This window comes from Micromys minutus (assembly GCF_963924665.1).
Source record: "Micromys minutus genome assembly, chromosome: 6".
NCBI lineage: Eukaryota > Metazoa > Chordata > Mammalia > Rodentia > Muridae > Micromys > Micromys minutus.
The window spans coordinates 2,641,353-2,658,071 of NC_137975.1; the positions used below are offsets into that span (position 1 = coordinate 2,641,353).

Here is a 16,719-nt window from a genome sequence, read left to right on the forward strand (position 1 = left end):
TCTGGCTTATCTACATTCATGCCATCTTCTTTCAAAATAAGCTTTTACCATTTCATTAACATTATACTTTTATATCTAAAAACAACTGCAATTTTCTTATGGCAATATTCAAATATTAAGTGATTTATCGCTCTACGAATATCAGCTAAAGTTTGACCATAATATAATGAGCAAACTAAAAGTTTACTCTGAAAATAAATAAATAAAATATTCTATAATTCCTCCCAAATGTCATTCTGTATATCATAACAAAGATATCTACTTTCAAAAAGGGAAGGAAGCATTAATATTTATACAATTACCTATAAAAGTATATCAAATGTAAAAACCTCAACAATTACTTTTCCCCACAAAGAAGAGACCAGAATCCCTGAAGCTAGAATTCTACACGGTTTTGACAATGTGGATGTTGGAAACTGAACTCTGGGACTCCTATGCACTGAAAGAAGGTTTCCCACAGACGGGAAAGTTAAGATACATTTATAAATAGTGTCATGCAATATAACAGTGAATCAAATATAAAGTCACAGAATAGATTATTCTAATAAAAAAGCAGCACTGCCCTTGTACTTCTTTAGTTTAAATGTTTTAAAAACTCCTGTTTTACTAGAGTGGTGTGATGCTTGCTTTTTCTCTATTAACAGGGGTTAGGAATATGAAACTAAATTTTACAAAAGCATCAGTAAGTTTCACTTGCAAAGACTCTTTCCAGCCCAGCAGTGCTGGCACATGGCGTCCAGCTTGCACTCAGGAGGCTGAGGCAGGCAGATCTCTGTGAGTTCAAGGCCAGCCTGGTGTACAGAGCAAATTCCAGGAAAAACGTAGTCTCACATCCTCCCTCCCCCCACTTATATGTACGTAAACAAGTGTTCTAAACTTATTATTACTTTAAATGTACAAGATGAAAATTTGTTATGAGTTTCAAATGTTACTAAAAATATTAGAACATAAGACATATTTCCAAATATTCATAGTAAAAAGATTACCTGCTTTCAACTGCTGCTTAGAAATGCAAGGCTGATGACACAAATCTGTGTTCAGAGTTAAATTTACTATCTCTGTATCCAGCTCTTCTTTACTGAGTGACTTCACACCACTTATCAGGCCTTTACTTCTTAAATTTCTATCATCCCTAAAGGTGGGGTTAGGGAAAAATAAAAACATTTTAGAAGCTCAACTACATGCCAATTCAAGCACACAGGTGAAGGTTGATGACATTAAAACTAGTTAACATTAAAAACGATTAAAAAGTTTAGAAACGAATTTGACTAAAAACATGGGATTGGAGAAGTCACTCTCCAGGCTAAGAGTGCTTCTGCTTGTTCACAGTACCTGACGCTCCTGCTCATGTGCACACACCCACACAGACATAGCTACCCATAATTAAAAGTTACAAAAGTAAAACTAAAGCTTAGATCACTTGAAGCTTTATAGACTTCTCTTTGAGCACTGATATAGTTCACAATTTCTATATGACGCCTTTTATTTTCTTCACCCATGTTTGCTCACGCATCATCACATGCACAGGTACCCAGAGGCCAAAAGAGGCTGTCAAATTCCCTGGAGTTGAAGTTATAGGTAAGCTGCCCAGCATCAGGCTGGAAACCAAACTCAGATCCTCTGCAAAAGCAGTGCATGCATTTAACTGCTGAGACATCGCTCTAGCTCCTAAGCTTCGTCTTAAAAAACGCTGGGGGGTTTTGGGGGGGGCAAAGAAACCCATAACAGTACTTTCTAGGATGATGGAAATATTAAGAGAAATATGAACTATGCCACTATCAATTTGATAATGCTGACAGTCATTAGTATATTTGTGCATTGCAATATAAGTACATTTTTTTCCTCACAAACAAAAAAGTATGTAAAAGTAACCAGGCCAGATAGTGAGTAAAGATTTAGAGAACAGACAGAATGGCAGACTCCTAATACTGTTTCAGCTGTATTAGGAGTTCATCCCTCCTTCCCTTCTGGAGAAGGAACTGAGTCTAGGGCCTTGTAGGTGCTCATAAGTGCTGTCACTGCACTACACTCCAAGCCTCAGGAGTGTCTTCTTTGCTTTCAATACTGTTGGTATGCCCCATAATGTTGTAAATTCTGTAGTGGGATCCGACGCCATCCTCTGGTGTGTCTGAAGGCAGCGACAGTGTACTCATACATAAAATAAATAAATCTTTAAAAAGGAAAATCGTGTTGACTGTGGCAGCACATGCCTCTACTCCACTACTCGGGCACAGAGACAGGTGGCTCTTTGTGAGTTTGATGCCAGCCTGCTCCACATAAGAGTTCCAAGCCCGCCCAGGAGATTGGCACAGCACCTCTGAGTTCAAGGCTGCCCAGCATGGTCTACAAAATCAATTCCAAAATGCTAGCAATACATAAGGAAACCCAGTTTTGGTGAAACAAAAAACAAAAATCTAGACCAACCAGGGTTACATGACAAGAAACCCTGTCTCAGTTAAAAAAAAAAAAAAAAAAAAAAAAGCTATGACAATGTGCTAGCCCCCACCCTAATTCCTTTCCACACACTACCTGACACACCTATGGAGCAGTTCTTGTTTATATTAAACACAGGAAAGCTAAGTTAGGAAAGCTGCAGGCTCAGGCTAACAACTAAGATTCCAGTCAAAACTGGCTACAGAAGAGACGCCTGGGACACAAGAGAACATAAGCGACCCTCTGTCTGTCTGTCTGTCTGATATGAATAACTTCCTACTTCATGCAACTAAAACATTCTTTAAGATGGACACTAATTTTCCCCTTCCTCTCTCAAAAGTATTCTGAATACTATATAAATTAAACTAAAATAAAATGTCACCTATTTAGTATCACATTCCCTGGAATCACATATCATTAAAAAATAATAGCTGCGTATGATCAGTAGTGGATTTATAAAATAACTATTTGATCCCTGAGTTGGTAAATATAATTTCTAAAACAAATATCTTTGCCTTAAGGTATTGTATTTAAAAAGCAAAGCGACTATGAAACTCACGTGCACAGAATAACAAGAGAACACGGGAACAATTCCTGGTACTGAAGACAGCACTTTAATACTCGGTCATCATTGTTCTCATCACTCAATCCATCTGCAAATGTAGCAAAGCAACTATTAGTAAGTACACCAGAAATCTACACAGGACTTGAGCAAGCTGACTCATGCTTGTAATTCCTGTTTTCAAGAGGCTGAGAAAGAAAGATTGCCACAAAATGAAGGCTAGCCTGGGCTAGAGTGAGACGCAGGTGATGGGAAAAAGCTGGAGTGCTGACAGGGTTGGCTGGGACAATAGCTCAGTCAGTGCCTGCTTCAAGAAGATGCCAAACTCTCAACCTCTAGCTTTCTCATTCACAGAGGGGTGTGTGTGTGTGCGTGCATGCGTGCGTGCGTGCGTGCGTGCGTGTGTGTGTGTGTGTGTGTGTGTGTGTGTGTGTGTGTGCTCGCGCGCGCGCACGCACATGTGTATATACACGTCATAAAAATATACCCACACAAATATAAAAAATAAATCACCTGATTAATCAAGGCAGTATTTACAAATTAAAAACAACACATCAATGTAGGTTCACAGATTGTAATGCCTTTTTTTTCTTTTTGTTTTTTTTGAGACAGGGTCTCTCTGTAGACTAGAACTCACCATATGAAGCAGGCTGGCCTCAAATTCACAGAGATCTGCCTGCCTCTGCCTCCTAATTGCTAGGACCTTATTCTGGTAGAGGTATTAATTATAAGAGAATTATTATATATGGGACTAGAAAGGGTAAGAAAATTTCCATACCTTTTGCTCAATTTTGTTGTAAAACTAAAACTTGTCTAAGTGTTTATTTTTTTAAATGTATCTGAAAGGTAGAAAACTCACTAAATAAAATGAAGATGCAAAATAAGGTCTTCACAAGTCTGAATGCAGAGGACTGAGGTGTGGTCTGAGCGCTAAACTCTCACCCGAAAACTATGGCCTCTAGTCTCAGCACACTCAGATGTGGCTGCATCCTCCCTGAAATGTTCTCAGTTTACAAGGTATGTAACTACATTTCTTGCACCTCCTTTTCTTTAACACCTAAACACTGCATTTAGAGAAGTGCAACAACAACAACAAAAGACAAGCATGGCACCTTGGCGGAAAACACACAAAGTGAGGAGAGAAGACAGAAAAGGAGGGAAGACAGGGGAGGGACAAGCGAAGAAAAAGGGTTGGGAGAGGGAGAGAAGAGGAAGCGATGGAATGGAAATGTAAACCATTATAGAAAAGTTCTGTAATAATAATATAATAATAGCCAAGTATGACTAAAACGTCATCTCTCTGAGAGAAATACTAACACACACAGCCTGTGAAAATATAGGAAAAACAATAAAAGAAACCGAGGATTCCCAAAATGAGCCATAAATTACAACATTCCACAATCTAGACCTACATGCTTAAATTTTAAACCACTTCCTTCCAAAAATAAGTAATCACCCAAACAGATCATTATCAAGGCACACCAACGGCGAATGACACTCACAGAGCTTCTGGGATGCCAGCTGCAATGGTTGACCCCATAGCTTCCTATCCTGACTTCTCAGGCTGTCGTTGAGGAAATGAATTGCAGGTGTAGCTTTGTGCCGGACATGTTTTAGTAACTTTCCCGCCTTCATTCGATCTAGCTCTTGCATAACCACCCAGGGAATTACTAACACAAGTATGTCAAATCCTAAAAAGTAGAAATATTTTTTTTTAAAGAATCTAACATGTATTGAGCTACTAAACCAATTTCTACAGAAGTCAGAGTTTTAAAGTACAGTCTCCAGGACATGGAGATGGCTGGTGGACAAGCGCATTTGCTGCCAATGCATGTGATGACTCACATGGTGGGAGGAGAAAGAGACTTCTACAAGTTGTCTATAACTAATACTCATCCTGTGTGGCATACACACTCGAGTACGTGCACACACACACAAACACACACACACACACACACAAGCACGCTCACATAACACAAATAAATGATAAAATTAAAATATGGAATTTAAAGAGGATGTAAAAGTCAAAAGAATACCTTAGTATTTAATTTAATTTAAATATTAAACAGTAATTTAAACATTAAAAATTAATTTAAACATTAAAAATTACCAGATAACAAAAAAAGTAAATTTGGCAGATATGACTCCTATAAGCAAGACTTACAATGCAAACAATTTCACAATAAACAATTTTAAAATATCGTAAGTGTCTTCTAAAAGTGTGTTCTAGATTTTGAGATGTCACTACTAGAGGTATCTTCTTAAAAACTTCAGATGCTAGAGTATGACCGTGAGAAAAACAACTATGTTAATATAAAGTTATCAACTCAAAAAAGAAAATCCGAATCTGTGAACAGTTTATAAATACCTGGTATTTCTGTCGTCTTCAAAATTTTAACAAATTTGAGATGATTCATCAGAATATTTGTGTCAATAACAATTAGAAGCTTTTTGTCTGAGGCAGTATTTGCTAGAGAAGAGCAGAGTTAGAATTTCACGACGCTTGATGATAATAAATTGTGACTACATTTGGTATCACAGAAGTACAGATAATTCTTTTAAATTTAAAACCTGTCTTGTAAGCTTAATGCTATATGAGAATCAATAGCAGGATTCCCAAGCTGGCTGCCATGTAAATTCCTTTCCAGTCAAGGGTTCCCTGAGGAACCCACAGCCTTGTTTAAGCCATGGAGACTGGGCAGAAGAGGGTAAAGGACTTGTCTAGGTCAGCGGGATAAGGCCCAGTGAAGCAGAGATGCAGAAACAGACAGCAAAGCAAAGCCCAGAGAACTCCCCATACAAGTATTTTAGGAGCATTCTTATAGGAAGAACCCTTTAAACAGGACTACAAAATTCCTGTTCCTTTACCTCTTAAGGGAAAAAGCAGTAATCCTAAGTTCTCACACAAGTAAACTATCATAAATTGTTTGGAGATATGATTTAGTCAAAAACTGACCTGCCCAGCAGTAACTATGGTTCTAAATCCTGCCCTGAATCCTCGGTAGCTATGCACTCAAGAAGTATAAATTAATTTTATTACATCCTCAATAATATCACTGAAAAGCTAAATATGTATAAGTGAAAGAAAATATGTAAAAGTAGAATTATTTCACAAGACCTTTGTGAAGATCTGTTTAAATTTCCTATTAAATCATACAGGAAAATGCTTAGAAATTTATAAAATATTTTAAATATGGACAAAAGGTAGAACTATAATTTCTACATAGAATTCAATATGGTACACCGATTCAGGTAACCTTATTTATTTATTTTTATTTATTTTGAGACAAGGAATATATAAGACTATGTAGAACAGGCTATCCTGGAACTCTTTGTAGTCCAATATAGTCTTAAACTGTTAATCCTCCTGCCTCAACCACCTGAGTGCTGGGACAACAGGCTTGTACCACCAGTACTTTGATTGTTATCACTGGTTCCTAGTAGCTAAAATAACCAAAAGGTTATGGCATTAACAAGGAAACCACGAAAATAAAACCTTCAAGCAAACTATCTGGTCAGTGCTCTGGAGAATAATTAAGAACTAAAAGTTACAGAGGACAGTGCATAACTTCACTACTCCTTGAGAATGAGAAAATGTCTAATGTCTAACAAGAGATATACCATTATGATTTTCAATGAACACATTTTAACATTTTTACCTATACACTATGACACTTGGATACCGACATGTCAATTCTTAGAGAAGAAGGGACCACTAAAAACGAGCATACCCAGTGTCGCAGCAGCAGAGTGTCCATCATCTTCCACCAAGTCAATGTCCATGCTCATTAGCTCTCCAGAGGGAGGGACCACAGGCAAACCCACGCCTTTCCCTACACGTGCAGCGTGGAGCTCTTCTACTATCTGCATCTGAATTGTAAAAGGCTCCAGTGAAGTAGCTGAGTTACTTACCACAGATATTTAATAAGAAAGTAAGCAAGACACCACAAAAATACCTCACAGAAATATAGACAACACAGTAAAACATGGATTTATAACCAGCTTTAAAACCACTTCCTTTCTGGAGTCTCAAGAAAGCACACTGTTTCATTACTACATATTTTAATTTAACATCTATAAAGAATATTAAATTTTACCTATTTTCTTTAGGAATTTTTCGGTTTGTTTTCTTGACACTGGGTTTCTCTGTGTAGCCCTGGCTCTCCTGGAACTCCCTCTGTCAACCAGGCTGGCCTCAAACTCAGAGATTTGCCTGCCTCTGCCTACTGAGTGCTGGGATTAAAGGTATGCACTACCATGACCCAACAGAGTTTATACTTTAAGTCATGTGAAGTCCTTATATAAAACCTACTATACAGACCTCAAAGTAAGTTCATTCTCATTTCTCATCTCAAAGTACTTGAGTCAGCTTTCTCTTACTGAGTGTGAGCTGAGGCTATATCTGAGTGATAGAAAGCTTACCTGGCATGTATGAACTTCTGCGTTCAATCCTTGGCTCCACTAACAAAACAAAAATGTCTCAACCAGTGTCCATGAGATTTCTAATATTGTTTATCAACCATCAGAAAGTAAACATTAACCCTCTTATTACTGACTGTACCCCACTTTAAGTTTACTTTGTACTAGGGAACAAGGGTGCTTGTGCACAAGCACCTTTACCTACAGCCATCTCCTTGGCTCTGAACTATAAATCTTAACATCCTTCTCACTTTACAAGTATTCTCTGATAATATCTTGATATAAAAAAATTAAACTATGGGCTGGGGATGGTGGCACACACCTATAATTCCAGCACTCAGAAGGCTGAAGCTACAAGATGATGAACTCAAGGCTAGTGTTCTTTATACAACAGGAACAAGGCCAGCCTGAGTTCCAGTGATAAACTGTCTCAGACTTTAAAGAGGAGGAGGAAGAGAATAAGGAAGAAGAAGAAACCAAAATATATTCTCTTTAAAGCAGATATAAACAGTCTCCTATCAAGGAGCATTGACTCTTAAGACAGAAAAATATAAGTAACTATTACAAATAAAGATTATCCATAAACACTTAAAGAAAAATATAGAAAATGTTAATGAATATTTTAATTTACTAAGACAACATAAAATGATACAGAATAGTTTTACGAAGATAAGACTGGAGATTCTAAGTAAAAAATAAAGCAATAGGAAAAATAAAATACTGTGAACTTTCATGTTCACTCGTTAACAAATTCATCTTATTGCTGAATAGGAAAATAAAGAATGTGTAGAAGTCGCATTGCATTTTGGCAACTCTAGGTATATACATATAAAAACGTAACATGAAAGCAAAAGAAAAGTAATTTGTGGCTCATGAACATCACTCTATTTAAAACAGATCATCTTATCAGAAGTGAAAGCAAAAGGGAAGTAAAGGTAAAGACTTCTCCCAGTATATTTTTTCCAATGCTAGGGTCAAGCCCACTGACTGTGCTGCATCCCTGGCCCCGGCAAATTGTTAAAGCTTACAGACTGAACTGGGTTTGTATGGAGTTTAAATAGACATCATTATTTTCATACTGCTAAGGCTTTTACAGACATTTTACTAGAAATAGAAACTACTTAGCGAGACACCCTGGCATATGCCTGTAATGCTAGCATTCAGGAGGTAAGGCCAAGACAGGAGAAGGATCACAAGCCTGAAATCAGCCTGGGCTAGATAGTGAGACCCTGTCCCACATCACAACCCCCCCAAAAGGAACAAAGAACCAACTCTGAATTTCTTTAAAATAATCAAAGTAAATAAGTGTATCGGTAACCTCTTCATCTGTATCTTGGATATTCTCAGACGACACTGAAGAACATGGTGTTTCAAAACTCTGAAATGAAAAAGGGTCGAGTCAGGCCTTGTATAATGTATAACAGCCTCTCTGGACTCAAGCTGTCAGCTATCAGAACTGGTTCTTTCTCCCCACCCCACCCCTGAACCCCAGCCCCGTGTGTGTGTGTGTGTGTGTGTGTGTGTGTGTGTGTGTGTGTGTGTGTGTAAATCAGAGGACAACTTGGAGAAGTCAGCTCTCTCCTTCAGCTATCAGAACTGGTTCTTTCTACCCACCCCACCCCTGAACCCCAGCCCCGTGTGTGTGTGTGTGTGTGTGTGTGTGTGTGTGTGTGTGTGTGTGTGTGTGTGTGTGTGTGAATCAGAGGACAACTTGGAGAAGTCAGCTCTCTCCTTCAGCCTTGTGGGTACATCAAAACAAAAATGTCTCTAGCTATCAGTAAACACCCTGAGGAATAAAACTGCCCCTATATGAGAAATCACCTCTAGAAGAAAGAGCCCTGTGCTACCAAGTCATAAAACATGAGTCATTCTCCTTAGGACTTTTATAGTCATTAAAATACTCATCTTTCATTAGCAAAATTATATACCACCCTAAGGAATATCCATCATAAAGATAAACAGGCTTTCAGTGGCAGAAAAATTTTATTCAGAAATCACAGCCCTAAAGTTCACAGAGCCACTTCTTAAAGTGACCTAACCAAACTGGAGACATCTAAGAATTGTATTACACCCAAAGAGAAAAAGCAAAAACCCAGAGCTGTATTATACACAAGAGAGCACTAGAGGTCAGCTTTGTTTTGTTTTTCAATAGAGTCTGAAATATCTTTCCATAAATTCCAACTCTGTGCCAGCACTTTAATATTTTGTAAGATTTATAATTCCTTTTCTCTCTTACTAAGAAATGTCAAGGAAGCTAGAATGATAGGAACTGCCTGGAACTAGACATTCTAAGTTCCTATGTGACCTTGTTTACACTGGTCCTACCCAACGCTCTCTAACCTCACTTGACCTCCAGAGAGGATGCAGGAAATTAGTTAGCTGTCTCTGAAATTTCCTAAACCTACTACAAATATACACAGTGGGCATTTTACTTAGGCTGCACCTTACTATGCTTTATTAAATCTGTGGAGGGAGGACAACAGTTTCATCTGGAGTCAAACTGACTGTAAATGAGAAAACAAGACCATCTTGATCCCCATTGCCTCTCAGAGCCTCTCTTCCATCTATGAGATACAAAACAAAATGCTACACTTTCCTATGACACAGTCTTAGCTATTGTTCCACTGCTATGAAGTAACGCCATAAGTCAACTCTTATGCAAGGTACCTGGGAGCTTGCTTATAGTTTCAGACGGTTAAACACGGTCATGGCACAGGCGGCAGGCAGACACACTGGGCCTGCCTTGGCCTTTAGAAATCTTCAAGGCCATCCAGAGCAACACACCTCCTCCAACAAGGAAATCCTTCCTAACCGTTGCAGTTGGCTCATCAGTCTGGGACTACTGGGCATTCTCACTCAAACTGACACAGCACAAAATCATCTACTATTTAACCCGACACTTCCACCCAGTACTTTTCTTTCTGTGCCTGTCTCTTTTCTTCTTCTATATGCAGAACATGCTAGCCCTGAATTTGTGACAATATCCTGCCTCAACCTCCAGAGTACTGGGATTATATAAGCATACAATGCTACAGATTCTGTGTGTTTTCGTTTTGTTTTTAGGACAAAGCGCAGTGTAGCTTTGTCCAGGCTGGCCTTCAATTCACATATAGCTAAGAGTGAATTCCTGTAAATTCCTGAACCTCCTACCTCCACCTCCGAGGTCCTAGGATTAGTTATGTTCTTTTACACCCAGATGTTAAAAGTGCCAATGCTGTAATATTCCCAAGTTCTAAAATTTCTCTTAAAGGTAAATAATTTTATTCACCATAGAAAAGGTCAGAGATAGGTTATTAAAGTGATTCACAAATGCCAATGTAATCTAATAGAATGTGCCAAGGTTTCTAGCCTGGATTCTGTTCATGTTGCGGCACAACAGAGGCATCAAGATTAGTATGTGAAAGAAGCCAGCTCACAGAAAGACTGGAAGTGCATCTCTACCAGGGTTACACGTAAGATCAACACAGGCACAAGAAAAGTTTGTGATACACAAATTCGGGAGGTGATCAGAATCCCAGGGAACTGGGACTTTTGAGCCTTGGAATTGTGCTCTTTAGCCTACTTCTCTGGACCACCATTTATTTCTTTATAATCAGCTGTCTTAGTTAGGGTTTTATTGCTGTGGACACCATGACCAAGGCAATTCTTATAAGGACAACATTTAATTGGGGCTGACCTACAGATTCAGAGATTCGATCCATTATCATCAAGTCAGAAAAATGGCAGCATCCAGGCAGACATGGTGCAGGAGGAGCTGAAGTTCTACATCTTCATCTGAAGGCTGCTAGTGGAAGACTGACTTATAGGGTCTCACAATCCACACCCACAGTGACACACCTATTCCAACAGTTCACGACTCCGAATAGTGCCACTCCCCAGGCCAAGTATATACAAACCATCACATCAAAGTGTGTACACTAGAAGCAAGAAATCTCAGTGGATACACTGCTGTTCATATAAACAGTGTAATACCTTTTGCCTAGAATATTCCTGCTTCCCCATCCTATTCCATTTCACCTTCACCTGATAGTCTCCACCCATTCTTTTATTCTCAGTATAAATGTAGGTCTCTCTAGTCAGTGTCTCTTAAGTTATACTGTACCAAGGCTGTTGAGCACTTTATTATATTTAAAGAACTTTCTCTCCTTACATGAGTCTCTAAAATCAAGACCATGTGTCTCTTACAGGCTATTTTATTGCAGTGTCTAAACAATAAAACTAAGAAAGTGATCTACTAAAAAAATAAGCCCTTTAGAATATAACTCCTGCAGGCTTGTGAATCTGAGTTTAGAAAAGCATAAAAGACTGACAGAGTTTATGTCAAAGGACTATGGGAACTGACTCTTTGCATAATCACATTCGCATAAAAACATCCATGGTTTTGCATAACCACAAACACTTAACATCTGCCATGAAACTGAAGCAGAAGGCAGTAGTCAGTTTCACAGAGCCTTGCCAAAATTAGCATATAAGGAAAATAAGTAGGAAAAGATGTCTGACATGGACACACATATCGCCCCCAGGAATGGCTAGCTCTTACCACAGACACAAGCAGAGTCTCTGAAAGTGCTATTATAATACTATACACTCTGGGTAGAGTAAGATTCTAATTTAAGATGTGATAAGGCAATGCACACGGCTGTACGTAGAACCACATGTAGCAGAGCACCCACAGAAAAGTCCAGAGCTAAAATAAACCAGAAAGTCCACACTAAAGTAACACCAAACTGTAACTCTTTGTGCAGTGGGTAGGAAGCTGAATGGCTAAAGTTCATCTCTGCCCTGGCCAGCTTGGAAGCGTATCTTCTGATAAACTGTCACTGCCTAGAATTCTTTCTGAATAAATTCTTTCCTTTTGCTAACCATTATCTACATGTCTCTGTCCAGTTCTTTGTCCCAAAGCACAAAACCCCAGATATCGTACTGTGATTCCAAACCCAGGTGGTAAGAACATCCTAAGAAGCCAGAATGAAGAGAAATACAGGAGACGATACATTTCCTGCATGACTAAATTAGTCAGTCCTCTGTGATTATATCAACAGCAGAAGCAGCTAAAACCTGAGTATTTTAAATACCTTTACTAAAAAACAAACCCTTTATTTTATACATTACCTGTGCATGGCTTTCCTTAGAATCTGAACCATTCGTTTCTTGGTGCTCGAGATGATACTTTCTTATCCTCTCACCAACAGTCTGCTTATGTGTAGAATCTGAAAACAAGTTTTCAGTTTTGTGCCTGGCCAGATTTAATGACATCTGGTGACTTTGCAAGTGTTCCTTCTCCTCCTGCTTAATCTTTGACTTACTAGAATCTATACTAAAGATGTTTTCTTCTACAGGCTTCTGAAGGGTACTAGAGGATTTTTTTGGAATTTTAAAGCTGATTTTCTTTCTTCCTGATTCAAATGATTCCTTGATTATATTGCTGAAATTATAATTCTGAGGAAGTTCATTTTTGTTGCATTTCTCCAATTCTTCAGAACTGTCTTTATTGTTTTTTTCTTTGAGTTCTTTCATCTTCTTCTGAATAAGTAAAGAAGACCAATTCTTTTCCTTTGTCTGGTCTTTAGCTTTGGATTTCATATCTTTGGTAATTTCAATGTGGCTATGTTTTTTTATTTCATAATCAAGCTTACTTCCACTATTTGTCAATTTACAGTCTTTAAGTTTAGTATCTTTAGTTCCATTTGATGAACAACTGTGTGAAGTAATTTGATTATTATTACTTAAATATGATGCTACTTGGGTCGAAGAACTGAATTTTGGTTTCTTCTTAGGCATGCCAACTTCTACATTCAATCTGTAAAGCAGCACAGAAACTTAGGTTAGTTATATCTGATATACACTCTACTGTAATTTATCACTGGGTTAGTTAACTAGACTCACTCTAAACTTCTTAGAAATCTAAGAAACAGGGCTGAAGGATCAGTGCTTCAGAGTCTGTACTGCTGGGCTGGAGAGATGGCTCAGCGGTTAAGAGCACTGACTGTTCTTCCAGAGGTCCTGGGTTCAAATTCCCAGAAACCACATGGTGGCTCACAACCATCTGTCATGGGATCCAATGCCTTCTTTTGGTGTGTTTGAAGACAGCTATAGTGTACTCATATATAATAAATAAATTTATATAAAAAACCCACAGGATCTAACCTAGGCTACATGGCAGGTTCCACACCAGCCTGGTCTACATAGATAACAACACTCTGTCCCTAAGTCCCAAGGGTGTAGATACAGCCCAGTGCTTGCCTAGCACACAAAAAATACTGAAGTTCAATCCTAAGTACTAAAAAAGATGTTTTTAGTCTAATTCTGAGCCAAAACTGTAAAAAGATATTAAGATAAAAAGAGAATTTACCTTTTCAGACTGTGTTTTCTGTTTGCATTGTAGTATACAATGTCTGTATCATCTGGTTTCTGAAATTAAAAAAAAAATTTAGAAAATATAAATTGTGTGCTGTTGTTGCATTCATAGGGAAGAATGAAAAACATTTGTGTTTATGAATAGGCTGCCATAATATATTTACTTTATCTTTCTAATCTTGGGGCAGACATTATAATCTTTATTATAGACAAAGCACCCAAAGCTTACACATTTTGGCATCTTTCTGATCATCATAGTGAACATTAGTGGCAAGGTCATGGTCTGAAACACGTCTGTCTGACTCAATTCCACCACTGCATCTATGTGGTCAGAGGGTCCAGATAAAAGAGCTAAAGGGACAGAAACAGTATGCATAACTAGCCTAACTGTAAGGATGTAACTAAACGTGCAAAGTAGAAGTATGTGCTAAAAGTTCAAAACACCCACCATTAAAAGATGGGAAATACTCATGGGAAAATTGAAACCAGTAAGTGATATGAATTCGGTAGAGAAAAATCAATCAGCCCAGCGAGAAGGTGTAGTGAAAATTCTGGTTTCTTTAAAAACTCAGTTTATGTTATGTGACTATGTTTTTGTTTTGATTCCAGGGTTGTGAAAAGAGGGTGCTTTACAGCAGGTGACTATGACTGTCTCTTGTACCAGGAGGCTGCTAGTTCTTGCTGCTGCTGTTTGTCAAGTGGATGTAAGCAGAGACCCGAAGACTGGCCTTGCCCCCAGGGAACTCCACACTCTCAATCATCAGGAATTAAAGAGGTCCACACCCCTTTCTCCCTCTACCTGGTGTTGGAAGGGGTTGGGGAGAAGAAATAAAGGTTGCAAGTGTGATAGATATAAGAGACCATTAAAGTAGCTCATTAAATACCTGCATCTACAAGAGGGAGAGGGAGTCTGTCGAGTAGCAATGGCGAGGGGAGCAGACAGTGAGGAGGGATAAACTAGTTAATACTGGACCAAGTTTAGTTTGGCAGAGACGAGACTGGGGCCGGCAGTGTGTGCGCTCAGTGTGTGTAAGGCCTTTGGTCTGATCCCCAGCACTGAGAGACTGACACAGAGAACAAATCAAAACAACTTTAATCACAATCACGTACTTCACTGTATTTCAATCAGTGACAGACCATACACGCAACAGTGACTGACCCAAGATAAAACTGGAAAAAAATGTGTAGCTGCAAAAAGTTGTGAGAAAAGGAAACCTCAGGAAAACACAAATAACTCCTAAGAAAATGCTCTGTGAAAGATAGTGCAGAAGCTTTTGCAGCCCTCAGCAAGCTACATAAAAGCTTTAAGAAACAGCCCACAACACCAAAAGGTCTTCATTAATAGAGAATGTTTATGCTGCAAGCAATATATTGTCTGTTTAATAGTCAAATCTACGATGACAAAACAAGAAAGCCACAAACAAATTTCTAAAGGTGATGGCTCTCAAAACAATCTCAGACAAGTCTGTGGAGGACGACAGCGCCACACGCTGTCACATGTGCCATATTCTGACCCTAACTTCTGTGGAAACTGCCAATGTCTGTGTCTGTGTATCTGCGTGTGTGTAAGTTTTTAACCAAAAGTTTTAAAGAAAAAATTTAAGTTACATAAAAAAAATTTATAAATACAAAAAAGGATTTCATACATTTAATAATATGTCTCTTAATCTGTTATTACAAATGGGTCAAAATGCTAAGTGCTAAAATTATAAAGTGAAAAGGCTATATTAAGTTATGACTCATCTATTATTGAAAGAAATGGTTTAATACATTTAATATAGCCTAAGTAGATAGAATTTTTAAACTTTAATACATAGAACACTGCCAAGGCGTTCACATTTACTCACCGCTTACTCATGCAGAACAAGCTCTAGTCAGTCTTACAGTGTAAAAATGCCATCTTAATCCTTTGTAACCTATTCTTACTGTTTCCTTCTTTCTCCCTCCTTCCTTTCTTCTTTCTTTCCTTTCTTTGGAAATGGGAATCTCGCTTAATATCCCAGGCTGAACTATAGCTGTGTAACTAACCCAGGCTAACCTCCAACCTAAAGCAATCATTCCAGCCTTAGCTGCCTGAGTGCTAATATTGATCTAGCACGGTGGAGGTAAAGACAAGTGAATCCTGGGAACTTATTAGCCAATCAGCCGAGCCAAATCAGTAAGCTCGTTTAGTGAGAGCCCCTGCCTCAGAAAGAAGAGAATGATGGAGGAAGATACTCAACACTGGCTTCTTGTGTCTTTGCACATACACACACACTCATATGAGCAAACAAGTACAAACCTAATATTACTTGTGGCAAATAAAAAGGATAAACAAAACATTGGGTTTTCTACTGGTTTTCACAATCTAAGCACAACAGAAAAAATTATAGAAAAATGCAGGGGGAAACTTTATATCATAAATCCTCTAACTATGCATTAAAACTTTACTATGTCCAAGTATACTGAGTATAAAGTCTAGTTCCAACTATTGCAGACAGTTAAACAGGACTGATTCATCCAGAGTCCAAGGATACGAGGCTCAGCAAAATAGTAAGAGTCAATCTCTTGAAGAAAAAAAAAACACAAGAAAAAATAATACTGAGTTATGATATCTTGAACACTTACCAGTTTTCTCTTCTTGGATGAAACAGGCTTAACACAGTGTTCTGAACTAGTAGAAGCTGCTGAAATTTCTGCCTCTTTCTTGTCCTAAGAATGTCATTCAGGAGAAAAAAATGAGCAGAGAAGTATAATTAGCAGTTGACATTTTCATTGACAAATGAGCTGAGAACACCGGGAGACAGAGATGCAGTCCATGAGAAAACCCACGTCCCATTCCAGTGGATCTTAAACGTGAAAGGGTTAAGACAATGTTATCTGAAGTACCTGATATTTTACCAAAGATATAACAGACCATGAGCTGAGTCTTAAAAAAAAATTAAATAAACCCTAAGTTCTTACCTCCA

At 38.2% G+C, this 16,719-nt stretch overlaps 1 protein-coding gene across 1 annotated transcript in view; it reads right to left on the minus strand.

The window, feature by feature from the left end:
- SWT1 (SWT1 RNA endoribonuclease homolog) overlaps positions 1 to 16,719 on the minus strand; it is a 48,588-nt gene that overhangs the window by 27,470 nt on the left and 4,399 nt on the right. The window contains exons 4-12 of the mRNA XM_080918038.1: positions 16,379 to 16,462; positions 13,767 to 13,825; positions 12,527 to 13,214; positions 8,733 to 8,792; positions 6,727 to 6,865; positions 5,364 to 5,465; positions 4,498 to 4,686; positions 2,993 to 3,086; positions 987 to 1,132 (exon numbers count right to left, since the gene is read on the minus strand). Of these exons, the coding sequence (XP_080774164.1) occupies positions 987 to 1,132; positions 2,993 to 3,086; positions 4,498 to 4,686; positions 5,364 to 5,465; positions 6,727 to 6,865; positions 8,733 to 8,792; positions 12,527 to 13,214; positions 13,767 to 13,825; positions 16,379 to 16,462 (1,561 nt within the window). The remainder of the gene's footprint in view (positions 1 to 986; positions 1,133 to 2,992; positions 3,087 to 4,497; positions 4,687 to 5,363; positions 5,466 to 6,726; positions 6,866 to 8,732; positions 8,793 to 12,526; positions 13,215 to 13,766; positions 13,826 to 16,378; positions 16,463 to 16,719) is intronic.